The following is a 27,978-nucleotide window of genomic DNA, read 5'->3' on the forward strand; positions in this document are numbered from 1 at the left end:
CTACTGCAGACGACTAATCTCCCCGAACTGCCTTTTCGCCGGCTAGAATACGAATCGCCGGCGGGATCGCTGCAGATTTCCGAAATCGCCCAAAATTGCCTCAAGAGGGGGGGGCATGGGCTGGATGAGGCCAGCGGGCCACCAGTTAGTTGGACCGCATTGAGTCATAGAACAAACAGGGCAAGCAGAACAATTCTGGCAGTACCTTTATAATGCAAAGTGCTGTGAGCAAGTACCAGAAAGCCACATACATTTATAAACAGACTGCCAAGCATCATGGTTACAATATTTCAAACCATTTCACATGATACATATCTTTTTTTTTGCTTTTGTGTAACTACCTTTAAAATGAATGGTGAAGGGTTACATGCATCATTATCTCATTACAGTTTTATTCTATGGAAACGAGCAAACACTAAATCTCCCACCATAAAAATGAGCTGGTTGTCTGTACAAACAATATATTATATTGCTGAAACTCCATGGGGTTTGGTGTTTATGTTATTGCAGGCTGTGCTCGGAGACTTGGCAAGCCCTAGTGCATGAATTAACTGCAGTAATATTCACCAGAGAACACGCCTTGCCAGATCACTCCCCCTTCCTGCTCTCTCTATAAAGCTCTGTTCTTCGCATGATTTGTTTTACAGTTCTGCTAGTGTGCCACTGCTGAAGTTTTCCCTTTAACTCAAAGTAAATCATGGTCGTGTATCATAAACAGTTTGAAAATGCCGGCCAGTCGTCTGGACTCCAGATCTGGAGGATTGAGAACATGGACTTGGTACCAGTCCCACCGAAATTGTACGGAAACTTCTATGTGGGAGATGCTTACTTGGTGCTTCATACCATAGCGAAGAATAATAGCAAGTACTATGATCTGCACTACTGGCTGGGTAAGTGCATTTTGCCTACTTGGGATCACATAGTGATATAGGAGTGTACACTTTTTCTACACACCAGGCTCTCTTGCTTCTCAGCAGAAGCAGCGCTGCACTGAGGTGTTGTGATAACTTGTTTGTTAGAAAACATGCGAGGACTGGCAAGTCAGCTCCCAGTAGGATTACAGGCTACAAAGCAACACAGAGCATTTCATAATTGCTCATTCAATTGCCAGTATCTGTTCTCTTTCTCTCTCTCTCTCTTTATATGTTTTAGTAATTACCTTAATGCAGTTGCAATAGGTGAACCCATTAGACTGTATGGGATCCGTTATCCGGAAACCCTTTATCCAGAAATCTCCGAATTATGGAAAGGCCGTCTCCCATCGACTCCATTTTATCCAAATAATCCAAATTTTTAAAAATGATTTCCTTTATCTCTGTAATAATAAAACAGTACCTTGTACTTGATCTCAACTAAGATATAATTACTCCTTATTGGAAGCAAAACCAGCCTATTGGGTTTATTTCATGTTTACATGACTTAAGGTATGAAGATCCAAATTACAGAAAGATCCGTTATCTGGAAAACCTCAGGTCCTGAGCATTCTGGACAACAGGTCCCATACCTGTATATAGTTTTAATGCAGGGGATGCTGCTCTTCGATAGATGGAGGACAGCAGGTTGCACATCACTGCAAAATGCCTTCTAAGAGCTACAGTTATATGTTATAGAAGGATATTATTGGCTGGCTTTCAAACACTATACAGGTATTATTCAGACTGTTTGGGCCCTTGGGTTTGTTTTCCCACCAATAAGGATGAATTATATCTTAGTTGGGATCAAGTATATCAGGAGATCCCATACTTTACTAAAGCGGGGTCTACTTTTAGTGATGATGTCCGATAATGATCTACATCCATAAAAGCGTTGTTTGCCTTTTGTTCCATGGAAAATATTATTTAAATATTACATTTATTCATAGAAAAAGTTATATTGCTATATTTAAGAATTTAATTATTCATTTTATTTAAGAAAAAATTATTTCTTATGTAACCTTAACAAAATAAATATCTGAATGAAAAGCATGAAACAGGATGGTGATTTAGACAAGCTGTTTGTTGACATGGTCTTGAGATCTACTGATCACCAGCTAAAGGTCTACTGGTAGATCCGGATCTACCTTTTGGGCACCCCTGAAGTACATGGTACTGTTTTATTATTACAGGAAATATGTTTTAAAAGTTTGAATTATTTAATTAACATGGAGTCCACAGTGTATGACCTTCCTGTAATTCGGAGCTTTCTGCATAACATGTTTCCTGGAGAATGGATCTTATACCTGTACTTTTAGCCACTGAGGAAGGTTAAATAAAGCTTTGTCAGTCTGCTCTCAAATACAACCTTGTAAAATGTTTATTTTGAAGCAATGAAACTCAAAATTAATTTTATAATGTTTCAACATCTTCAGAAGATGCAGACATTTTGCAGATATAACAGCATCATTTAAAGATATATAAAATAATTTACTGCAAAAAAAAACTAAAAAGTGGCATAAAATAAGTATGGTATTTGCAAAAGTGTGTGATTCTCCTGATTTTATACTGTCCATTACCATTTCTGACATCAGCTTCAGATTCCAGTTGTGATATTTATAAAGGTGTCTTTTTGGATTGGCTCCTGAAATGTGCACTTTTTTTAATGCCACCTCAGAGGGTAAAAGTTGGTGTAAAAAAGAGATGCAACTAAACATGCAGCTAGCCATTAGGCTTGGGTGAATTTGCCACTGGCGAATTGAAGTCTATGGGCGTCAACATTTTTTTGTGACGAAATGACGAAAAAATGTGCCCATTCCTACTAGCCATTCATTCATTCATTACATTATATATACATTATATATATTCTTCCCATGAGTATGTTGGGGTAAGTATATACCAGTTTTCTCGCTCCAAATGCATTAAAGTCAATGGACGTTTTTTCTTGTGGCAACTTTTTTTGTCTCTGCAACTTTTTTGTCTGGGGCAATTTTTTGCCGCAGTGTCGTGAAAAAATTTGCAGATGGCAAAATGCAAATTTCACTGCTAATGCATGGCTGGCGCAAAAATGTGCCGATCACTAGAAGTGACGCAGATTCTCATCTTGATTGAGATCAGGGCTTTGGATGGGCCATTGTTGAACATTTTTTTCTTGAGCCACCCCATTTTTCTTCTACGTTATAATAAGATGCCCAATGGTTGCAGATGGGAAGAAGCTTCAAACCTCATTACGTCACTGTAGCTATATTGTTTTTTGTGGTGTGGGCAGTGTAGGATTTTATCAGCACATATTGCTTTGAACTTGGGCCGCAATAGCTCTACTGCCTTGATCAAATTTGACCGCAGTCTTTTCTCGTATTAAAACTGGGTCACTCTTATGCTTAGGGGGGAACTCCTGACCTCCTTTCACATGGTTCTTTTTTAACAATGGCTTATTTTGTGCCACCCTAAATAAAGGCCAGTGCTATGCAGAGATATGACCCATAGTTATAATGTGGTACTAGCCTCATGTTGTGGGACAGAATTTGGGGTACCTCAACTAGTATTAAAACTTGATAATGGGTTTCTGGATAATATATCCCATATTTGTATTATAGTCTAGTTATTTCAAGCCATTTCCAATATGCTGCAATAAAGGAAGATGGAGAAAACAATATGTGGCATCTCACTGCTTACATATATGATAATTATTCCAATGTAATTCCAATTGTCTGTCAGTAATCCTTTCTGGCATCAACAAGGTAATGGCACCAGTTATTGGATCTTTACTATATATATTATATTAAAGTAGAAGGAAACCTAGTCGGCGCAAAAACCCTCCCCCCCCCTACTGTGTTGCTTCCCCTCCCTCCTCCCCTCTGGCCTACCTGTCCCACTGGGCAAATGCCCCTAACTTGTTACTTACCCTTCTGCGCAGGTCCAGTCTACGGAGTTCACCGACGCCATCTTCTTCCAAGCGATCTTCTTCCTGCTTTGACCGGCGCATGAGCAGTAGGAGCATTTCGCCGGTACGATCTACTGCGCATGCGCCAAAAGTCACGACGTGAAATCGGAAAACTTTGTGACTTTTGGCGCATGCACAGTAGATACGTACCGGCGAAATGCTCCTACTGCGCATGCGCCAAAACGCCGGTCAAAGCAGGAAGAAGATCACGTGGAAGAAGATGGCGCCTGTGAACTCCGTGGACTGGACCTGCGCAGAAGGGTAAGTAACAAGTTAGGGGCATTTGCCCAGCGGGACATGTAGGCCAGGGGGGAGGAGGGAGGGTGGACAACACACAGGAGGGGGGAGGGTTTTTGCGCCGACTGGGTTTCCTTCTCCTTTAAATACTAAGGGATTGGTTTATGAACCGCTGAAGATGGCGTTCGTCTGTCCATCAGGTCACATGATGAAAGTAGGGTGGCACAATACAAACCACAATTTGAAGCAGCTGAATTGACACTGCATAGTGCTGTCTGTAAGTGTAAATATACAGCAGCTCTATGGAGGAAGCACTTAAATTAGAAGTGTTATCTTACTTGAATGTTTAATAGATAGTTTGTTCAAATGTTAATTCTTGGGTCAGGCATTCAGTCATTTTAACTGCTAATTTTGCCCCATGAAGGCTCTTTTAATTAGAGTGCGTGCATGAATGTACCTTTCTAAATCAACAACCACAAGTATACAGATAACAATGCTCCTTGCACAAAATACACCAGCACGTTGGTTTAAACATTTATAAGAGAATAAAGTGAAAGCAATGCATATACATTTATATAGTTTATATTGCCCCTTTAAGGCTTGGGAGAATGTATCTTCCTAATTATGACTGTTTTCACCAACATTAAAGGGATTCTGTCGTAATTTTTATGATGTATTTTTTATATCTAAATTACACTGTTTACATGGCAAATAATTCACTTTAAAATATAAAAATTAATTCCTGATCCAGCAAGTGTAGTTGTAATATTGGTGTGTAGGCAGCCATCTCAGGTCATTTTGCCTGGTCATGTGCTTTCAGAAAGAGCCAGCACTGTAGGATGGAACTGCTTTCTGGCAGCCTGTTGTTCTCCTACTCAATGTAACCGAATGTGTTGCAGTGGGACCTGGATTTTACTATTGAGTGCTGTTCTTAGATCTACCAGGGAGCTATTATCTTGTGTTAGGGAGCTGTTATCTGGTTACCTTCCCATTGTTCTCTTGTTAAGTCACATGACTGGGGGCAGTTGGGAAACTGACAATATATCTAGCCCCGTGTCAGATTTCAAAATTAAATTTAAAAAATTAGTTTGCTCTTTTGAGAAACGGATTTCAGTGCAGCACTATTAACTGATGCATTTTGAAAAAAAACATTTTTACCATGACAGTATCCCTTTAACAACCACAAGTATGCAGATAATAATGCTCCTTGCACAGAATACACCAGCATGTTGGTTTTAACATTTATAAGAGAATAAAGTGAATATATTGTATAGTTTATATTGCCCCTTTAAAGGGGAACTATTGCGAAAATATTATAATATTATACTGAAATAAGAGACTTTCTAAATACAATCAATTAAAAATTCTGTACCGTTTCTAAAATAATCAAGTTTATCTTCACTATCCCTCTCTCAGCATCTGTTTCTCCTCATTCTGTCTTCATTCAGGAGTTGGGTTTCAAACAAATGATCCAATATATAAAATAGGGGATCTCCTTTTGCCTAGAAGATGAATTAGAGCTCACTGTATTAAAATCACCAGAAATCCTCTCTTTACATGCAAGATTTGTGCACAAGGCAGTTATTTTGTTAGATTTTGTTTGCACTGGAATCAGTTATTTGAGTGAGCTTGAATACATCTGCTAAGAAAGGAGCCCCCTATTAGATATATTGGATCATCTGACACTGCTGTATGAAGAGAGAATGAAGAGAAACATGAAATATATATATAATGAACATAAACTTGATTATTTCAGAAACAATGCAGAACATTTAATTGATTGTGTTTAGAAAGTTTCTTATTTCAATATGAGGAAGCTTATATTAAATTTTCATTATCGCGATAGTTCCCCTTTAAGGCTTGGCAGAAAGTACCTTCCTAATTACCGTATGTCAGTTTGCACCATCAACAACCACAAGTGTGCAGATAATAACGCACAGAATACACCAATGTTACTGTGATCCTACATCATTATGCCTCGTTTCATAAGAGAGTACAATGAATATAATGCATAAATATACATAGTTTAAATTGTCCTTGGCAGGCTGAGCTGGAATGGGTGCACTGATAATGAACCAATCACTGTGTTTGCTTCCTTCGTATTAAAAGTGCCCCAAGGTGTGTACTGCAGGCATTTGGCTGACTTTTAATGATACAAACATTATTCACTAAACAGTGGTTTATGTAAAACACAAATATATATTATCTTGTGTGTGTGTGTAGTGATTTAGAAGCTGTGTGCAGTCACCACACCTTCAGTGCAAACACACCTCTGATTGTGGAGCAATCCCCACACACTCCTGCACAAAGTACACAGACAGGTTATAATTTGGACCGAGTGACCTTTCACAGCATGTGTTGGTATAGTGTTCTAAAAGTGAGAACCTGTATATACCGGAGCAGGCAAGGAACAGTGAAGGATGATCAAATGCAAAACATGGCTAAAGCTTCCATACCTTTCTATCTGTGGCAGCACATAGTATGTTAAGTCGAAGGTTGCATGAAAGCAGAATCAAAGGGCAAATCATTGATAAAGATTACATACTGTCTAAAACTATCATTTTAAATGTCCATTTTCCAGTGAACTTCCTTTTTCGGTTTGGAAAATAGCTGGCATTTCATGTTTTGCAATGTCAATGGAAATTGTCCAACATTCTGTTAATCTTTTAGATTGCAAGCTCTTATGAGCCTGAACCTCTTACTTCCTGTTTCAGTGATTATTTGCATGTAATTTGAATCTTTGATATATATATAAACCCTACTATTTATGTTTTGTTATTGTCCAGCAATGTTACTGTGATCCTACATGCCTCTTTAATGGGTAGTTTACTTTATAACTAACTTTTAGTATTGTGTAGACAATAGTATTTTAAGATAATTTGCAATAGGCCTTTAGGGGTTATGTAATTAAAGGTTTGCTACAGGTCTAGTCACTTATAGCAGGAAGCATTTACTGCCCGTATGTGTTTAAATGCAAATATCTTATTGGTTGCTATGGCTGGGAGTTTAATTTTTGTGTGAATGTTTTTTTTTTATTACTGTCCTTTTACCCCAGGACAATTAGACTGAAAAAAACAGCCTGGGGTGCTATGCATAAGGGCAGTGCTCATCTTCGATTGGTGCAAGGGAAATCTGAGAGCAAAGGATAACATGGCAGTGCAGTCCTGAGGTTTGGTTCATTTTTTAAAAGAGACCGGTTGGCCAGCAATAAATGGCCAGCTTAGTAACCATCAAGTACATGGTACTGATTAGGAAAAAAGTAAATCGTTGAAAAATTAGAATGAATTTCTTACAATGGATTCTATTATGGGAGATGTTGTTCCTGTAAGTCAGAGCTTTCTGGATAAGGCATCCTGTACCTGTATAGGTCTTCTAGGTTATATGAGATATTCCTTATGTTACTGAATGCTGAATTTTGATCCTAAAAAAGTCAGTGTTTCCCATTGTAGATATATACACACAGGGCCGCCATCAGAAATCACAGGGCCCCCTACAGCAAAATTTTCTGGGCCCCGCCCACCCCAGGTCCTGCCCCCAAACACCACCCCAGTTCCTGCCCACCCCACACCACAGTAAAAAGTCAGGACCCCCTACAAGTTTAAAAAAATCATTGGTGGCTTGGGCCCCCCTAATAAATGAAAAAAAGAATTGTGCCTAGGCCCCCCATAAAAGTTTTTACAAAAACATTGGTGGTCAGGGCCCCCATATAATATTTAAAAAAAACATTTGTTACCAGGGGTTCAGTTAAATAAAAAAAAATTGGTGTTCAGTGGAACTTACCTTAGGTTCTTCTTCAGTTTCTTTGGTTTCCTTTGGCTCCTTTCGTAGCTTCGGGTCTTTTTGACGCTTCAGGACTTCAACTTTGGGTCTTTGCAGCACGACTTTGGGTCTTCGGCACGGCTTCAGGTCTTTATGGCACGACTTCGGGTCTTCGGCGTGGCTTCGGGTCTTCAGCGGCACAATAACTTTACATCACAGCCAGGCCCCTTTTTAGGCCCGGGCCCGGTACAGCTGTACCCGCTGTACCCCGAGTAGCCCTGTATACACAAACAGCATTAACTGCACTGATGAATAATTGAATATCAGTTAGTGGGGAAATCCCGTATGCCACCCAAATGCCTCCTGTGACAAGTGGTGGGGTCATTCAGGAGATTCCATGCCGGCCAGCAGAGAAATGCTGCATGTGCCACAAACTGAATTAACCAGTTTAACATTAACACATATATGTACAACTGAAATTGGAGTATTTTAGAGAAAATATGGGTAAAAGCAATTTGCTGACTTACTGAAGTGATAACGCTAAATGCAAAAGAACAGATATAGTATTGTTAATGTCCTGCCATATTTCTAATGTAAAGACAATACTCATGAACTCCCCTGGGAGAGAAAGAATATCTACTAAGTCAAAAAAATCTGCTGTCAGAATCAAAATTGAATGTTTTTAATATTGATTTATAAAAAGCTAAGCAGTTACACAGTCAAATACAGCAGCATAAAAACGAACTGACGGAGCAGTCTCCTGCTTGTGAAACTTCCTTATCTACAAGGGGTCAGGGAACAACTGAAGCATAAAACTGGTTAAGGAATGGGTTATTATTGCCTTAGGCACGAGTCCTATGGGTAATTTAAAGGCTAAAGCTACAGGTTGGATGTATGAGAATAAAGATCAACAATCCAGTTGGTGAAACTGTTGCTTATGGTTCAGCTTTAAGTTCATTTTTAGTATGTTATAGAATGTCCTTTTCCTAGCAACTTTGCAATTGGTCTTCATTATTTTCTTTGTATAGTTTTTTAATTATTTGCATTCCTCTTTTACATCTTTCCAGCTTTTAAGTGGAGATTACTGACCACAGCAGTCAAAAAACTATTGCTCTGTGAGCTTACAATTTTGATATTATTGTAATGTTGCATTGCTTAGATTTCCATTCAGGCCCTCTCCTATGCATATTCCAGTCTCTTATTGAAACCACTGCCTGATTGTTAAGGTAAACTAAATCCCAGCAACCATATCGCTGTTGAAACTGCAAACTGGAGAGCCGCTGAACAAAAAAGCTGAATAACTGAAAAACCACAAATAATGAAAATTGAAGACCAGTTTTAAATTGTCTCAGAATATCACTCTCTACATCATGTAAAAAGTTAGTTTAAAGGCGAACAACCCCTCACATGAGCTCTAATTTAATGATACTGCAGAAATTCACAGTCTCTATTGATACTTGCTCCTACGTACCTTGCAGTTCTCATAAACTACAGGGGCAGCACTGGAAATCTAAGTCCCCCACTAGATGTTGCTAATGATCCCTTAAAGTCATCTAAGCTGCTGTACTTAAATTGCTGCAGAAATTAATTCTTCTCGACCAATAACAAATATCATTAGGGTGTGCCACTAGTAGCGCTGCAGAGCTCATGGGCTCCATGTTCGGTAGATTCTGTTTCTTCGGTATTTTACTCAGCATTCTGGCTCCAACTGTGCATGCGTCATAAGCTTAAGTGTCGGCGCTCACATCATGAATAATGCAAAGCTACCGAACATGGTGCCCATGAGCGCATATATAAGTGCATATATAGGTCAGTATTTCTGCCCAGGTCACTTTTCCTAATAGAACGGTATGTGGGGAGGAACAGGGAGGGGGCCAGTGAAGAGTGGCGAATGGGGGCATTTAGCAGTAGGGAGTTAACTTCTCCTTTAAGCAGGTGAGTTACTATCAGGACAAAAGATACTACAATACAATACATAAATAAGGAACATAATAATGTGCAAGAAAGCACACGTTTTATTCTGTAAATCATTATAAACAACCTACTTATCCTGGGTGTCAAATTGGTTTCCTTGTTTCCTCAGGTATCACAGCAGGTCTGTTCAATTCTGCATTGTTATTTATTTACAATAGGCAGCATGGAGGTTGCAGATATATGTATAGTACAGCTGGTTTCAGTTATAACTACACTTTTTCATTCAAAAACTTCTTTGAGGCTATATGTGGAATGCGTGCTTATGCACAAATTCTTTCATGCCCCATTTAATCATTACAATAGTAAATCAAAAATCTGGAACCTTAGAAGCTTATTTACAGTAGAAAGAAATTTGAATCAAACTCCTGCAGAAAAATCTATGCTCTTAAATGTTAAACTAATTCTTAGATACTGGAGTTTCCCTAGTGCATAATTATTATACAGTTTATCTGTACGTGTTTCTACTTTTACTCTATAGCCATTGAGTTATAGATAGATAGAGAGATAGAGAGAGAGAGAGAGAGAGAGAGAGAGAGAGAGAGAGAGAGAGAGATACATTCTCTGAATTATTATTTTACATTGCAGGAAAGGAGTGCTCTCAAGATGAAAGTACTTCAGCGGCCATATTTACTGTGCAGTTGGATGAATACTTGGGAGGAAAACCTGTGCAATACAGAGAGATTCAAGGACACGAGTCAAGTGAATTTGTTGGCTACTTTAAAGGTGGAATAAAGTACAAGGTAAGTTGTGGATTGATACAAAGAGGAGTCACAATATATTATTAATGAAATGCAGGCATGGGAACTGTTATCCAGAATGCTCGGGACCCGAGTTTTTCCACATAAAAGAACTTTCCATAAGTTGGATCTTTATACCTTATAATCTAGAAAATCAAGTAAACATTAAATCAACCCAATGGGCTGGTTTTACTTTCAACAAGTATTAATTAAATCTAAGTTGGGGTCAAGTACAAGCTACTGTTTTATGAATATCTAAATAAATCAATACATATAGTGCATGTCTTAAACTTTTAGCTTGTATCTTGGCTTATTAATGCAAAGACTGTGCTAAAACAGAAGTGTTCTGAAGTAATACTTTTAAAATAAGATATAATATGTCAATTGGTATGTGCAGGGTAGGGTGCAAACTGCAAAAAATGGGCCCTGCACATGGCTGCACTCTGCACATTGAGCTGCTTTTCTATTTGGTGTGAGGTGCAGAGTGCAGCCAGATCCCAGAAAGATGTGCTCTAGCTATGAGGGCTTAATAGTCTGCATTTCTGTCCAGGCTCGATGTATATGACCCCTATAGCATGGGCTATCAATTACTAATGCTAGAAATTGCTTACAATGGTAATTGCATCCATATTTGCTAAACAAGACTGACCATATATTCTGCAACAAACAGAGCAATGAAGATGAAATTATAACAATGCGCTTACGTAAAGGTCTTGTTCACTTTCCAAAAACTTTTTTCAGTTTCAGTTCAGTTGTCTGCACAGCTAAGGAAGTTGGTTTCAGCTAAGGAAGGTGTCTCTTGGAGATGCTAATTCTATTGTATTTACCTATAGATACAATTTTATTTTTCTTGTTCCCCCCTAAGGCTGGTGGAGTTGCATCTGGATTCCAGCATGTTGTTACTAATGAACTTGGTGCACAACGACTTCTGCATATTAAGGGAAGGAGAGTGGTGAGAGCTACAGAGGTGCCGCTTAACTGGTCCAACTTCAACAGTGGCGACTGCTTTATTATCGACCATGGAGCTGTAAGTTGTATAACCATCATCCTCTGTTACATGTTACAGAAATGTTACAGACCTTAATTACTTTTTTTTCCCCTCTGGTTCCATATATATATATATATATATATATATATATATATATATATATATATATATATATATATATATATATATAGGGAGAGCACAGCTAAGTGTTACACAGTTAATCTTTGACTACTAAGATAGCTTAATAAAAAAAAGATTCAACTAACATAACCATAAGTAATTAAGGTAAATATTTTACTAGGTGATTGCCTCTAGGCATGATCAGCAAATAGCACAATAGCAATAGTGAGTAGGATCCAACAGCATTAGTATATGTAGAATATTTCTTGTGTGTGTATGTCTTAAACGATTGTGTAGGATGGAGCACACAAGTGTAGGATGGAGCACACAATCCGCAGACTCTGCTGCAAAAGTTTTTTTTATTGATCATAATGTGTTTGTCTGTGTGTATCTGTGTGTGTGTCTGTGTGCCTTCATGTTATGGTACGCTGATTTATCATCAGTGGAAAAAAACATAAATCATATAATACCTTTTCATAATTATTTTCTTTACAATTTAGGGATGCACCGAATCCACTACTTTGGATTCGGCCGAACCCCTGAATCCTTTGTGAAAGATTCGCCCGAATACCGAACCAATTCCCGGGTGGGAGGGGGAAAACATTTTTTACATCCTTGTTTTGTGACAAAACGTCATGTGATTTCCCTCCCCGCCCCTAATTTGCATATGCAAATTAGGATTAGGATTTGGTTCGGCCGGGCAGAAGGACTCGGCCGAATCTGAATCCTTCTAAAAAGGCAAAATTCCAAATCGAATCCTGGATTTGGTGCATCCCTACCATTTACCATCCTTTATGAGAAATGTTCTTTATTCAGATCTATTTCATTATTGAATGAGCATGGGACTAAACAGCTCATCTGCAATGAGCATACACACAGTCAAATTAAATGGCTACCGATGAAAGTTACACTACTTTGTGTTATGTGAATGCGAGAGGGAAAAAGAAGTGCATAAAAATATTGGCAAATTATATACACAATGTGCCCTTGTTTTTGTCAATCCTGTAGTTTTCAATACAGAGACAGAACATAATGGAAATCAGAGCTATTTCTTAGTTAAAATTGAGTTTGAATGTACATATGTGTTGCAGTAGAACTTCCAGTGCAAGTACCAGCACATTACATTTACGTGAATAGATTGCACCCTTGCTATGTTTTACCACTTTTGTTAACAATTTCAGAGACAAATGTCTCGGATGGCTATTTAACTTCCTTCCAGCCAGATCTAAAAATAAGGTGGTGGTTTTAAATTCATATCATGCACGCAACAAACTTTAGAGCTGTCATCTTGTGACTAATTTCAGCAGGATTCAGATTCGGCTGAATCCTTCTGCCCAGCCGAACCGAATCCACATCCTAATTTACAAATGTAAATTAGGGGCGGGAGGGAAATCATGTGACTTTCTGTCACAAAACAAGTAAAAAATGTTTTCCCCTTACCACATATGCAAATTAGGGTCAGGATTCGGTTCGGTATTCGGCCGAATCTTTCGCAAAGGATTCAGGGGTTCGGCTGAATCCAAAAAAGTGGATTCGGTGCATCCCTACTGAAAACTGTTATTGCTTCCCTGTGTCTTCCCCCAATCATGGCAGCAGTATAGATATATAAAGTATATATGTAAGGACTCACCCTGGTGGTCTAGTGGGTGGCGGGGTCGCCTGCCACGTCTCCAGCAAGGACACGTGCCACGTGCTGCCTCTCTCCGCCTGTGCCGTCTTCCCTATGGATTGTAAACCCAGTAGAATCCCCATGAGAGGTAATAAAGTGCTTGTAGCTAAACTGTCTGTGAAACCGTTCAGGCTCATACAATATTACTGCTCAAATCAGCACCTGGGCAGTAAAACAGAGCAACAAATAGCTGCAGGTCAAAAAATGAAAGTCAAAATGTATTTGGTTACAATGGGTTACTACCCAGGTGCAAATGTGCCCGTGCTGGTTAATGATCCTGAGCGGTTGCTGAGCCACAGATAATTTCACAGAAGTTTGTGCATATAAAGCAAATGGTACATTTATATGCAGCAATTATAAGCTAAGGAACGCTGGCCCTTTAAGCATTCAGAGCATCACTAATGGCAGATAACTGCAATCATATGACACTTTATCAGACTGTTGGCTTCACCATCTAACATCCTGTATGAGACTTCTGCATGAGCACGACAACTACTTCAATATTGCTTGCACGATAGCCTTCTTATAGACTGTGTGCACAAAACTATACAGGGGATGGGTCCAAGCAAGTACACTGGGTTGTGTGTGATCACACATTATGTTCTGTGCTATCCACAGTAAAGGTATAGGATCCCCATTGGAAACCCATTACCCAGAAAGCTCAGAAATTACCGGAAAGTCATCTCCCGTAAACTCAATTTTAATCAAATGATTCAAATTTAAAATGATCTCCCTTTTCCCTATATTAATAAAACAGTAGCTTGTACTTGATCCCAACTAAGATAAAATTAATCCTTATTGGAAGAAAAAAAAAATAGGTGTGAGATCTGTTATCTGGAAAGCTCCAACTTATGGGAAAGCCATCTCTGTTACACTCCGTTATAATGACATTTTTATTAACAGTTTCCTTGTTCTCTGTGGTGATAAAACAGTAAAGGCATGGGATCTGTTATCCGGAAACCCATTATCCAGATAGCTCAGAATTACAGAAAGGCTGTCTCCCATAGATTAAATAAACATTTGAAACATATGTCTCCTATAGACACTATTATAATCAAATAATCCAATTTTTCTTAAAAATGATTTCCTTATTCTCTGAAATAATGAAACATTGCCTTAAACTTGATCCCAACTAAGATATAATTAATCCTTATTGAAAGCAAAACCAGCCTATTGGGTTTATTTAATTTTTACAAGGTTCTCTATTAGGCTTAAGGTATGAAGATCCAAATTATAGAAAGATCTGAAAACCCAGGTCCCGAATATTTTGGATAACAGGTCCCATACCTGTACCTTGTACTTGATCCAAACTAAGATACAATTCATCCCTATTGGAGGCAAAACCAGCCTACTGGGTTTATTTAGTATTTAAATTATTTTTAAGTAGACTTAAGGTATGGAGATCCTTTCTCAGAAAATCCCTGAATTCTGGATAATAGGTCCCTTACCTGTATATTATGTGTATTGGCATGGTAACTTTTGTTTAATAATCCACAAAATAGAAGAAATGTTGCTTGCAAGGTTTTCTTCTTATTTTTTTTAAAGAAAGAAAGAATGTAGGAATATAAATTACTATAAGTTACCTATTAGTTAGCAAATGGAAATTTTGATCTTTGAGGTTATAAGCCACAGCTGTAATTAACGCTGTAAAATTTATGACTCAACTCAGAGGTTGCTCAGTTTAGCCTTACATTACAGGATGTGCTTGAGCACTGCAGTACAGGTATGGGACCTGATATCCAAAATGCTTGGGACCTGGGTTTTTCCGGATAATGGATCTTTCTGTAATTCGGATCTCAATACCTTGTCTACTAGAAAAGAATTAAAATATTAAGGAGCAGATTTATCAAGGGTCGAATAGTCAATTCGAATTTGTGAGTTTAAAAATGTATACATTCGAATTTTAATCCCCCTACTCGAATGTAAATTAAAATGTGAGATTTATCACACCTTGACCATGGAAACAGTCCTAATTCGAATATTCGCCACCTCAATCCTGCCCAGTTCATGCACAAGTCAATGGCAGAGGTCCGTTGAACATTTGAATATGTTAATTGCCTTCCTGATATTCACGTTTTTTTGATTAAAAAATTTGATTAGTATGAAATGAATACTAGTGATGGGCGAATTTGCGCCGCTTCGCCGAAAATTTTTTTTTAGACGCTGGCGACAATTTTTTTTTGACGCCGGCGAAATTTCGCCAGCGAATTTTCGCAGCCGTTTCGCGAATTTATTCGCTGGTGGCGAATTGCGCAAATTCGCAGCGAATTCGCATCTGGCGAATAAATTCGCCCATCACTATTGAATACGAATCAAATACGATTCGAATTTTGGGGTCAGAACCATTCGATCGAATATAAGCCATTTTAATTTTTTCTTAAATAATCTCTCAATCGAATTATGAGTATATTCAAATATAAAAAAATTCAAATAAATTCGAAATTCGACCATTTATAAATAAGCCTTCACATAACCCCAATAGGTTGGTTTTGCTACAAATAAGGAGTAATTATATCTTAGTTGGGATCAAGTACAAAAAAAAAAATTTTGAAAAATAATTTTTTCAAAATCTGGATTATTTAGATAAAATGGAGTCTATGGTAGACAGATTTAATTCGGAGCTTTCTGAAATTTATCCGGATAAACAGATCCCATATCTGTACTTACAGTGGTGATTGGTATGTGGCCACCGTATAAAACTGGTACCTGTATCAGATACACAAAAACTTGGTGCCTCACTCAAGTGCAGTTTCATAGTTACTCTCCCATCGCCACAGGCCAAAGTAAAGGCTTTGCTATTGCTGTGCACAAATGACTCTAAAACACTGTGCCTTGAGCGTCTACGTCTGGGCGTGCCTTTAATATCAGCCACAAACTAATGTGTTAGAGATGTACAACCCAGTCCCAAACAAAGCGACTCAGAGTGAAAGGTGCATATTTCTTCTTTACCAGACATGTAATATAACCAAAACTTCCTTTTTGTTTCTGTAATGCTGCATTGTAGAAAGTTCTGTTTCTCACCACTGCTCAGCAAAAGCTCCTTTGGTATTAGATACATACAATAAGCCATTCTGTGTATTCCAATAGCGATACATGTGTTTGATAGTTATGGGGCTAATTATCATGCTGTTTAAAAATTGGAGGAAAACATCACCAATCAGAGTTTTGCTTTTGTTTTTTAACTTTAAAGGGAGTAGGAAAGCTCCAAGACAGTTTATTGCCAATAGATTAGCCACAACAGTGCAAACTATAACACTATATTTATTCTGCAGAATGCTTTACCATACCTAAGTAAACGGCTCTAGACACTGTCTCTGTTTGTTTAGGATAGAAGCTGCCATATAAGCTTGGTGTGACATCACTTCCTGCCTGAGTCTCTCCCTGCTCACTTACAGCTCTGAGCTCAGATTACAGCAGGGATGGGAGGAGGGAGGGAGGAGCAAACTGAGCATGCTCAAGCCCTAGCCCTGGAGGTTTAAGTTGAAAACAGGAAGTCTGATACAGAAGCCCATGTATACACAATAAAAGGAAAGAAATGCAGTGTTTCTTTTGACAGAGGACTCAGAGCAGCATTACTTTGAGGGTTAACTGATGTATTTATATAGACCTTTCTGATAAAGCTTACTTTATTTTAGCCTTTCCTTCTCCTTTAAGTGTGGAAATGTAATTGCTGATTGGTTGCTATGGACAACATCACTGGTTATGCTTTCCTACAATTTTTACTCAACATGATAAATAGGCCCTTAATGTTTCCATGCAGTTGAACTACAGATGGCGCAATATATATAGGTGCTGCAAGTTCAATTTAGCAAGTACAGGTTTGGCACCTGTTATTCAAAATGCTTGATCTCTGGGGTTTTTGGATATGGGATCTTTCTAATAAAGTCTACTAAAAAAATCATTGAAACATTAATTAAACCCAATAGGGTTTTGCCTCCAATAAGGATTGATTATTTCTTAGTTGGGATCAAGTACAAGCTACTGTTTTATTATTACAGAGAAAAGGAAATAATTTTTACAAATGCAGCACACCCGTGAGTGTATCCAGTGTGAGAATTGGTGACTATGTGTACAGGACTATGCTGCAGTTGTTGAGCCTTTTTTTTACACCTTACCTTCCAGTAGTTCTGGATCTCTCCCGGTGTACTTACCAGGCAGCTTGAAAGAAATAGCAATCGAGAGGGTTATGCTTCCAAGAAATAAATGGTTCATTGAACAGTATAGGATATTCAGTTCACATCATCAGGGAAAAAGTCAGTCATAGTACATGAGTGGAAAACCTTCACACCTTGATATTGGAGAATAATCCCTTGCAATTGGGTAGGGCAGCCTGTCTTGGTGACTTCCCCAGCTATAGAGATCCCACTGTGGTATCTTGCTTCCTGGCCCTTTCCCTGACCTTTAACCTCACCCACTTGTGTCCCTGTCTGGCGGATTGGTCACCGCAAGTGTACTAACCCCACTAATCTCCTTGTTGGAGCCAAAGCGCTGCTCGCTAAATATCTTGTTTCTGTTCTTCACTCCTAGAGCGACTATTACGGCACTACTGTGCTAAATATAAACTTCCCCTTTTAACTATCTACACACTGCCATCTAGTGGCAATCCAATCTCTAAGGACCCAGGGAAATTTACAGGACCACTTTAGGTGGCTAAGACTAAGGGGCAAATTCACTAAGATTCGAAGTTGCGCCAGGTGCAACTTCGCCGCACTTCGCCAGGCGTATTTTCGCGCTAGCGTTAATTTGTCAAGCGAAGCGAAGTTTCGCTAGCAATGGTTAATTTGCATACGGCGCCAAATTCAAATTTCAATGGAGGAATACGTAAAATCACTACAAATGCCTGTAAAACCTTCAAAACATCAAATAAAAATTTTATTTTGCCCTACACATGTGCCCACTGTATAGTTAAGTTGCCATGAGTCAGGAAATGTAGGGGGGAAGGAGGGGAGCCCCAAAAAATTTTTCAATCTTTTTCAGCCTATCACCCATAATGTAGAAAACACGCCAGCGTTTTTTGGGACTTAGAATAAGAAAAAATTTTAATTTTTTTTGAAGCAATCCCTATCTACTCTATTGCGCTTTGCCTGGTCTGAGGTGGCGAAGGAAGTCTAGCGTAAAAGGTGGCGTAAAGAACAATGCGCATGTTAGTGAATTTGCGTAGTTTCGTTCGTTGCGCAAATTCGCCAGGCGTAAGGGTGCGAAGTTACACTAGCGAAATTACGCCAGCGTTCGTTAGTGAATTTGCGAAGTACCGAAAATGCCAAACGCTAGCGAATTAACGCTATCGTTCGGCGCTTCGGCGCTTAGTGAATTTGCCCCTAAGTGGGAGGCTGCCTAAACCAGGGCCGTTCCTGCCATGAGGCAAGAGCACCTTGCCTCATGTGGCAGTGAATGGCCAGTTACAAGGGTCGGCAAAAAAACGCCTCCTGCAACTTTGGCTCTGCTAGTGCAGAAAGCGCAGTACGCGCTTCTGCGCTAGCCCCTTTTGACATGCTCCGACGCTAAACTTTTAAGCATGGAACAGGTGAGTGGGTTTGCGGCATCGGGGTTGCTGCCCAGGCGACAGCAGCCCACGGATTGCCCCTGAGGGTCTCTACACAAATATGAATTATTTGATTAAAATGGAGTCTATGGGAGATGACCTTTCTACAATTTGAAGCTTTCTAGATAATGGGTTTCTGGATAACGGATCCCATACCTGTATATATAATGCTTGCTTTAGTATTCATATTGCCAAACATTGTCATTGGCTGTACTTAATAATGAAATGCCTTTTCCATACATACATTGTATTCCATTTCTCATCCATGAATGACTTCCTTTCTGATTCTATTCCTGTTCTCCTGCTCCATAGATCCCCATTCCTGCTTTCACTTCTCCCTCTTAATCTTCTTCTGTTTCCACTTTCAGTGTCATACTGTGCGTGTTTTCTAAGAAAGTATGACAGGGCATGCTAAGCGGAATGATGGCATCTGTATATATATATATATATATATATATATATATATATATATATATATATATATATATATATATATATATATATATATATATATATATATATATATATTTGGAGGAATAGACGGCACACCAAGGACACTTCAACAGCAAAATAAGCTTGAAAAGAACAATGTTTTCAAGCTTATTTTGCTGTTGAAGTGTCCTTGGTGTGCCGTCTATTCCCCCAAATGTTTACCTCTATCGAGATTTGCACCCAGGCTTTACTACTTCGTTTGGAATGCGTTCCGTATACTTTTGTTATATATATATACAAAGAAATGTATTCTAAAACCATAAATAGCAAGAAACTCCCAGCAGTAAACCGCCTGCAATCCCTAACACTCATCTTTCTTGCAGCTCTGGTTCAATGTCTCCTGAGTACTAAGGAGCTGCACAATGTTCTGCTACATTGAAGTATAATTTAGTTAAGGAACCAGTTCTGGTTAAACACCTGAATATTTCCTTGTTCTGGGGCAAACTTAATATAATGCTGTAAATAAATAAAATTAAGTAAACCTGTATAGTTACAGTTGTTTACTTAAAGGTAGAATCACACAGTGCAAATCTAGTCCTGTTCTGTGTTTTCATGCTGCTGTTAGAAGCTATTGGTCCAGCAATGGGAAGCTCTTCTGAATCTGGAAAACTACAACCCCCAGAAACTCTCAAGCACTGGTGGGACACTGCCAGTTGTAGTCATCATGCTGGGAATCAGTTAGCTAGGTCGTTTTTTTGCACCTTCTTGTTCTGGTCTCTAAGGAAGTTACAGTAGTTTCTTAAAAGTAAATAAATAGTGTTGTGACAGTGTGGTTTACCAAGTCATCAGCTAAATTGTGTTAGCTCAATCTCTCAATCACAGGGAACTGCAGGTTTCACAAGCTCATGGTTGATTTGCCATTAAAGGACATGTAAACTCCCAACACAAAAATGTAATCACTCAAGAGCTTCTTTGAAATCTCTAAATATCTATCACACTGATTGTTAAAAGGTTAACAGTAAGGCTGCAGCATCCTCTTAATCACTTAGAAATCCTTCTCCTCCTCTAACCCACTCAGCCCTCTCCCTCTGGAATTTACTTTGGCTGTTCTTCTTAGCTCAGATTACTCTTAGCTCAGATTACTACACACCCTCCAGTCTAACAGCCAATGAAGATATAGCATTGCTGGTTCCCACAGTTCTAGCTGTCTGATGCTATTTTGTTTGTAACCGCCTCTCCAGAGCTCAGAGTAACCATTGCAGTGCTCAATCCAAGCAGGACTTGTCATCATAGTAAATTCTGCCTGGGTTAGCCTGCATTCTTCAATTGCATGAACTTTACATTAAATATGTGCTGTTTGCAGACCTAAATGCAGTGATGATGTGTCAGAGGGAAAATTGCCCTCGGGTGAAAGCTGCTAAATGTAATGACTCTGGCAAACAGAGGGGATATATGCAATACAAATAATGCCTTTTGGGTGGGGGAGATGTTCCCAACTTTTACACATGGCAGAAAAATGTAGGCTTTACATGTCATTTAAGAGCATTGCTCCATTATTTATGTGACAAAATGATTTGCACCTAAAGGGGCAACTCACTTTTATAAAAGAATAATTTTAAGCTGAGAGAAGCAGATCCTCTCCGTGTTCAGATGAATGGAGCTGGGTATGGAGCAGATTAGCTTCTCTCAGCCTGAAAAAAAATAAGCAGGCTGAGAGCAGCAGAGTCAACGCTATGTGTACCCTTGATGTAAGGGGTACAAGAGTGCTCCCCATAGTGCTCATCCAAAGAGAACTTCTGCTTATGGGAATGGCTGCACTGTGCACCCTGTCTGAGAGCAATGGAGTCAATGCACCATGTGCCCTTGGCTTTAGTGCACAGGGGATTTATAAATGACCCCCTAATATGTTTTGTGAAAATGAACTATACCTTTAATATCGGCAGGAAAGCAATCTGTTGATAATTGTATTCTTAGAGGAAGAGAAAGCAGACAGTAAAAAAGGAAGGGCTGTTCCATAAGACAAGATAAATTGAAATACTCATATCTAAAAGTTAGCAGAAATGAACCCTGAAACCACAACAACAAATCCATAAAAATGGTAAAAGCAAAAACATAGCACTGAAGTAAAAAAATAAGGTTAGGAAGAAGAATGCAGTTTTATTAGTAATTAAGATACTTTCAAGATAAGAAGTTGGTGAAACTCCTGACTGGAAGCCAAGGCACTTTGTGGTGCCAAAGCACTGTATTATTTAGTAGGCTTGCTTAGCTTGTTTTTCTTGTAATTTCAGTAAAACAAACATAAAAAACGAATGGTATTTAATGTCTTGTACCTGAATCCTGTTCAAATAGAAAAAACTCACCACTCAGGTTTATGTTGAACAGGAAGATTAGTTGGTGCTACCTTTACTAATGTCACACGGGATGACAGGGAGGTTTGATCATTGCTGCTTCAGCTGGAAACAGTTTGGTCAGAATGCTCCTAGCTATCTGTCACCACTCCCCACATTAATGTTTTGGAAATATAATGCTGTAAAGGGGTTGTTCACCATCCAAACACTTTTTTCAGTTCCATTGTTTTCAGATTGTTCACCAGAAATAAAGTCTTTTTTTAATTACTTTTCATTTTTTATTGTTTACCGTTTTTCCAAATCTTAGTTTAAATGTAATGTCTCTGGTGTTTGAGTCTGGCAGTTCAGTAATTCAGGCGCAGACTCTAAACTGTTACCATTTTGCAATATTGAGTTGATACATTTCTCAGCAGCATCTCTGGAGTATTAGCAACTATTGTATCAATTCTAACAGCTGCCTTTAACGGATCTCGGAGATTCTGCTCAGCAGGAACAAAGATAAGAAATGTATCTACTAAATGTATCTATTTAGAACAGTTTACAGGGTCGGCGACGCCCCCCACCTCCCAGAGCTGCTTTAGAAGGTGAAAAATGACACTTTACACTTCAATATTAGATAAACAGTCACACATAGAAAATAGAAAGTAATTGGAAAAAAGTCTTTATTTCTGGCGAACAATCTGTAACCAACCGAACTGAAAAAAACTGTTGGAAGGTGATCAACCCCTTTAAGTTCATATAGCAGTGACAAGGGGAATTTTTTTTTTTTTTGGAGTGCAGGTCGACCTATCAGATTTATGTAAAATTGAAGTACTGCATTCGATTCCCATAGATTAATATAGGTAGTGGTGAAAGGTAGAGAGGAACATGTTGACCATCACTAGTCTTGACCTGATAAAGAATAAAGAGAGAAGGCGCACACCCTTAAATTGAACTACAGGGTGCTAATCCATAGGTGACTCCCCATAAGGGTCTCCATATCGAATTGCAAATATTAAAAACAATGGATAGCACACCCGATTTGAAAAACAAATACATTTATTACAAAAAGAAGAAAAAATATGCAAAAATAATATACAAAAAATAAATGAAAATAATAAGGTGAGCCCAACGCATTTCAACCTTAAGGGTCTTCCTCAGGGGCACAAAATAAACAAAAAAATCAAAAAGTCAGAACGAGTCTTACTGTCCGTGTCATAAATGACATAAATGACACGGACAGTAAGACTCGTTCTGACTTTTTGATTGGGCTCACCTTATTATTTTCATTTATTTTTTGTATATTATTTTTGCATATTTTTTCTTCTTTTTGTAATAAATGTATTTGTTTTTCAAATTGGGTGTGCTATCCATTATTTTTAATATTAGTTTTGACCTGATGGCTCCAAAAGGCAGCAACCGTCAAACTGGGTCATGTTATATTAACATTAAAAATAGAGTAGTTTCTCCCAAGAAGTGCCAAAAACCAAGTCTGCTGCCCCCCCCCCCCCCCCCCACTGACATCAGTGAGATCTGCCTTATACCTCCAGTTCTGCTGGTTCCCTGTCTGAAAATGCTGTAACGTTTTTGTAGGGTTTCTGCAATGTGTCGCTATATAATTTATATAAGTGCTCTGTGCTTTCAGTTCCTCTTTTCTATGATGACATGCTATATCCAACTTCCTCTTTCAAAACACCTACAAATTCAGTGGTTTTTGACCACTGTATTGCCTGTTCTCAGTGGAACCATATAGCAAGAGGAGGTGCTATACTGTGCAATCTCTGAGTGGTTTTTAACAGGGCCTGTTTTGGAACACCATTAGCCTTGGGGTGAGATCAATAATGAGGCTACTTTACTGTAATGCAAACCATTTGTCAAAATTCTGGCACCTAGACAAACAGCAGCTTCCAGGTAGCAATAGAGTTGCTCTGCTTAGTCAATGACTCTGCTGCTCTTCACAGCATGGACTGATAAGGGGACAGATGGGCAGAAGAGTAATCCATTTAGAAGCAGTAAGCACAATGATAATAAAACCAGTGGGCAGCCATGTAGGATTCCGAGGAAAACGTTGATTGCAGTATTGTAAACAAGAAGAATTGACTCCAAGAGGTTATGTGCCCTGCTGACAGAGGCAGAGGTGAGGCTAATAGAGCCTTCACTCCGGTCGGGATACAATAGTCTTTTATTAAAAAAATAGGCAATGCTAGCACTAACTCCCTCCACGTGTGCATGCACATCATAAGCGAATCTCACACGCTGACTTCATGCGGCACTTGCTCATTATAAGCATGCATATGTTTCAACATGGCCACCTGTACTGGGAGGTCCCTCCTGGAGCGAGTGGGCTAAAGCTAATGGGGACAATTAAAAAAAAAATAGCTACTGTTTCCTCCAACTCGACTATGGGTTCTATTAGCCCTATTATTAGGGCTAATAATAACCCTATTATTAGGGGAAAAATCAGGATGACCTGTGTTCTTTAAGTGATAATTGGCAATGACCTGAAAGAGGTGTGAAAAGGCTAATTATAGCAAAATTATACAAGAGTCTATTGAGTGGTATAGGTAGGGTGACTATAGGGTAGGGTCACTATAGTATGGGATAGTACTAATATAGTGCAAAGGGTAGTTGCTGGTGCAGAATGGAAATATGCTGTTGCTGATTGTGGTGCTGGTGAAATTAAAATAATGGCTTCCAATGTATGGTTACCGGCAGGAGAATTAATTTTGGCTCAAAAATGAATTGTAGTTTCACTCTCTGGTGGAGCAAGAGCTTAAACCCAAATATTAAATATGTAGCTTTGGCAGAATAGTTCAGATGTAGGGCGAAATTAAGCAATTAGTATGTCATTGAAGTATTTTAGATAAGGTAGTTAATTTCTCAACTACTGTATGTAGAGCAAATGGACAGGAATTTACTTGGCACTTACAAAGGTACGTCTGTGCCACTTTATCACACTGCATACGTGATACGATTGTTATTCATGCATGCTTTTCTGTTGGCAGTAGGGATGGGCGAATTTTTTCACCTTGTTTCACTGAAAAAATTACGCCCTTAGACTTATGGTTTTGTGCATCAAAATAAGAAGACGCGTGTCAAAAAAAATTTCGTTGCGCGACAAAATTGTTTTGACGCCCATAGACTTTAATAGGTGTCGGCGACATTTCGCCAGCAGTAAATTTTTGGCGAACGAAACGGGTCAAATTCACCCATCCCTAGTTGGCAGCAGTCCTGTTTTTCCATTGCAGAGGTAAAGGGCTTTATTGTAGTACAGCCTGGTCCTCGGTTTGTCAACAATATTTTAATGCATTAATGTGGCATATACTGTACGGTTGTTTCAAATTGTTACTGTACATGAATTGTTACTGAAGATCTGCCAAAAAAAATGACCGGTATCCCCTTTGTTTGTTGCAGGTAATTTATCAGTGGTGTGGATCCGGATGCAACAAATTTGAACGCCTCAAAGCTGCCCAAGTTGCTAATGGAATTCGTGACAACGAGAAAAATGGAAGGGCTCAAGTCATTGTAGTAGACGAAGGGACTGAACCAGATGAACTCATCAAGGTATGCATAGCAAAATATCATGGACCTGCCTATTTACTTAAAGGACGGAATGGGAAAATCAGGGCCAATCCATGGATGGATTGTTGGTCAATTTAGCACATGCAAAGGCATACTTTAATTTTAGTTTCCAATTTACAATGAGGTGTTTACAGATTTCTTGCAGAAACATGAATCCCTGTGTCTTTTTCTACTGACAGTAGAAAGCACAACAAGTAGCCCTTAGTAGGTAACAGTTGACAGTTGAAAATAGTCCATTACCTGCTAAAATCTGTAGGTATTCACAATGGCCTTAGTGGGAAAAGACCCAGGGTCCCCTGTGTTTGTTATCAATGCCACATTGCTTGTATTGCCACATATGCCATAGTCTTTAAAATACATTGAGTAAAATAAATATCACCAATAAAAGACAAAATCAGCATACTTCTACACGTATGGGACCTGTTATACAGAATGCTTGGGGCCTGGGGTTTTCTGCATAAGGGATTTTTCTGAAATTTTTTTTCTTCATACCTTAAGTCTGCTTAAAAATATTTAAAAATTAAATAAACCCAATGGGATTGTTTTGCTGCCAATATGGATTCATGCAGCCTATCAAGTACAAGCTACTGTTTTATTATTATAGAGAAAAAAGGAAATCACTTAAAAAAAATATTTGTTTAAAATGGAGTCTATGGGAGAGCTTTCTGGATAACAGGTTTCCAGATAACGAGTCCTAAACCTGTTGAAGATTCAAGCAGGATTTTGCAAAATTAGGGGGAACTTGTGGTTTCTTTATATGATATCAATTTCTGTTTATTAATCTAGTAACAATCAGGTGATCCTGAGTCTGACTTGTGAGTGTGATTTCTTACTAAAAGAGTGAAACGGAATTGCACTGATTTGTATATAGGAGACATGAATTAAAAGCACAGGAAACAATGATTCATAATGTATCTCCAGGCACATTGCACGCAGTCGTTTTTCTCGAGTCCCACACATTTTATTTCTACATCTCTTTAAAGGAACCAGAGGTACAGTTTTAAGCAAACAGAGCTAAAAAATTAATGTTACGCAAACATGGGTGGTTCCCACAGCCATTACGGCTGAACATATTTGCTAATTAATATTAGCTTTTGTGAATGCAGTCTTTCTATTGAAAAAAGGATAACATTATCCAGGACATAGTTCAAATATATCTTATGCCCTATGTACACAAGAGCCATGAATATCCTGTAAATTATATCCTTATAAACGGTGAGTACTGATGTCATCAGTTATAAATGGTGAGTAGTGATGTCAATTCTGTCACATGACTCACTGAAACTTGTGTATTATATTAAATAAAGTACCCCCTGTTTCAAAATTAGAAGTCACCATATAAATGTAATAATGTAGTTCTAGGTCCAACGTTTTCAATCTTGTAGGTAGAGTAATCAGTATACAGTTATGGGACAGTAGTAACATAGTAAGTTAGGTTAAAAAAAGACACATGTCCATCAAGTTCAACTTTTTAATTCTATTTTAACCTGCCTAACTGCCAGTTGTTACAGAGGAAGGCAAAAAACCTATTTAAAGCCTCTCCAATTTGCCTCAGAGGGGTAAAAATTCTTTCCTGACTCCAAAATCGGACTAGTCCCTGGATCAAATTGTACTATGAGCTATCTTTTATAACCCTTTTATAACCCTGTAATCCCTCACTTGCTAAAAAGCCATTATCCAGAATGCTTGGGACCTGGGGTTTTCGGGATAATGGATCTTTCCCTATTTTGGATCACCATACCATGTCTGCTAAAAATCATTTAAATTAAATAAACCCAATAAGATTGTTTGCCACCAATATGAATTCATTATATCTTAGCTGAGATCAAGTACAAAGTACTGTTTTATTGGGGCAAAGATAAAGTAAACACGTTATAAAATTCAAAGTATTTGCTAAAAATTGACTTTATGGAGGACAGCCTTCCTGTAATTCAGAGCTTTCTGTATAACCTGTAAGGTCTCATACTGGTACCACTTTTTTGAATTGTAGTGAAATGTCTTGACTGATGACCACAGCAATCCAGTAAAGGCTGCATCCCTGGGCTTCCAGGTGGACAGCTCTGTTTAAGGTAGTCTTTAATTACAGGGAGCAACATGGAGCAGATACCATGAATACTTAATGGTCATGATAGAATAGTTTACTTTTTTTTTTTTTTTTTTTACATGAGCCCTTAATAGTCAAGAAATGTTTCTTACTGGCCATTCCTGTTCTGAATTGACACTACTATATAAAGATGTATTTGAAATTGTGCGTGTGTGCTTAACCACAAGCTCCACTTCCTTCACAGTGGTAGCTTCAGTGTATGGTGCATGCTGTTTGATGTGCAAGCATCTCAGAGTTTCTTTTTAACTTATAGTTCTATAATATAGGATAATGTGGCACCATTAAAGGAGAAGGAAAGTTAAAACTAAGTAAGCCTTATCAGAAAGGTCCACCTAAATATATCAGTAAACCCTCAAAGTAGTGCTGCTCTGAGTCCTTTGTCAAAAGAAACACTGCATTTCTTTCCTTCTATTGTGTACACATAGGGGCAGATTCACTAAGGGTCGAATTTCGAAGTTAAAAATACTTCGAAATTCGACCCTCGAATTGAAATCCTTCGACTTCAAATATCGAAGTCAAAGGATTTAGCGCTAAACGTTCGTTCGATCGAAGGATTTTTCGTTCGATCGAACGATTAAATCCTTCGAATCGAACGATTCGAAGGATTTTAATCCAACGATCGAAGGAAAATCCTTCGATCAAAAAAAGGTTA

The 27,978-nt window shown here is 38.5% G+C and overlaps 1 protein-coding gene across 1 annotated transcript in view; it reads left to right on the top strand.

Moving 5' to 3' along the window:
* Positions 1 to 661: 661 nt before the first annotated feature.
* The window catches only part of scin.L (scinderin L homeolog), an 89,835-nt gene continuing 62,518 nt past the window's right edge, over positions 662 to 27,978 (top strand). Inside the window, 4 exon segments of the mRNA NM_001092620.1 lie at positions 662 to 890; positions 10,411 to 10,565; positions 11,428 to 11,589; positions 25,055 to 25,204. Coding sequence (NP_001086089.1) covers positions 698 to 890; positions 10,411 to 10,565; positions 11,428 to 11,589; positions 25,055 to 25,204 — 660 coding nt within the window. The 5' untranslated portion in view covers positions 662 to 697.

The sequence above is a fragment of the Xenopus laevis genome, chromosome 6L (assembly GCF_017654675.1).
Source record: "Xenopus laevis strain J_2021 chromosome 6L, Xenopus_laevis_v10.1, whole genome shotgun sequence".
NCBI classification, from domain to species: Eukaryota; Metazoa; Chordata; class Amphibia; order Anura; family Pipidae; genus Xenopus; species Xenopus laevis.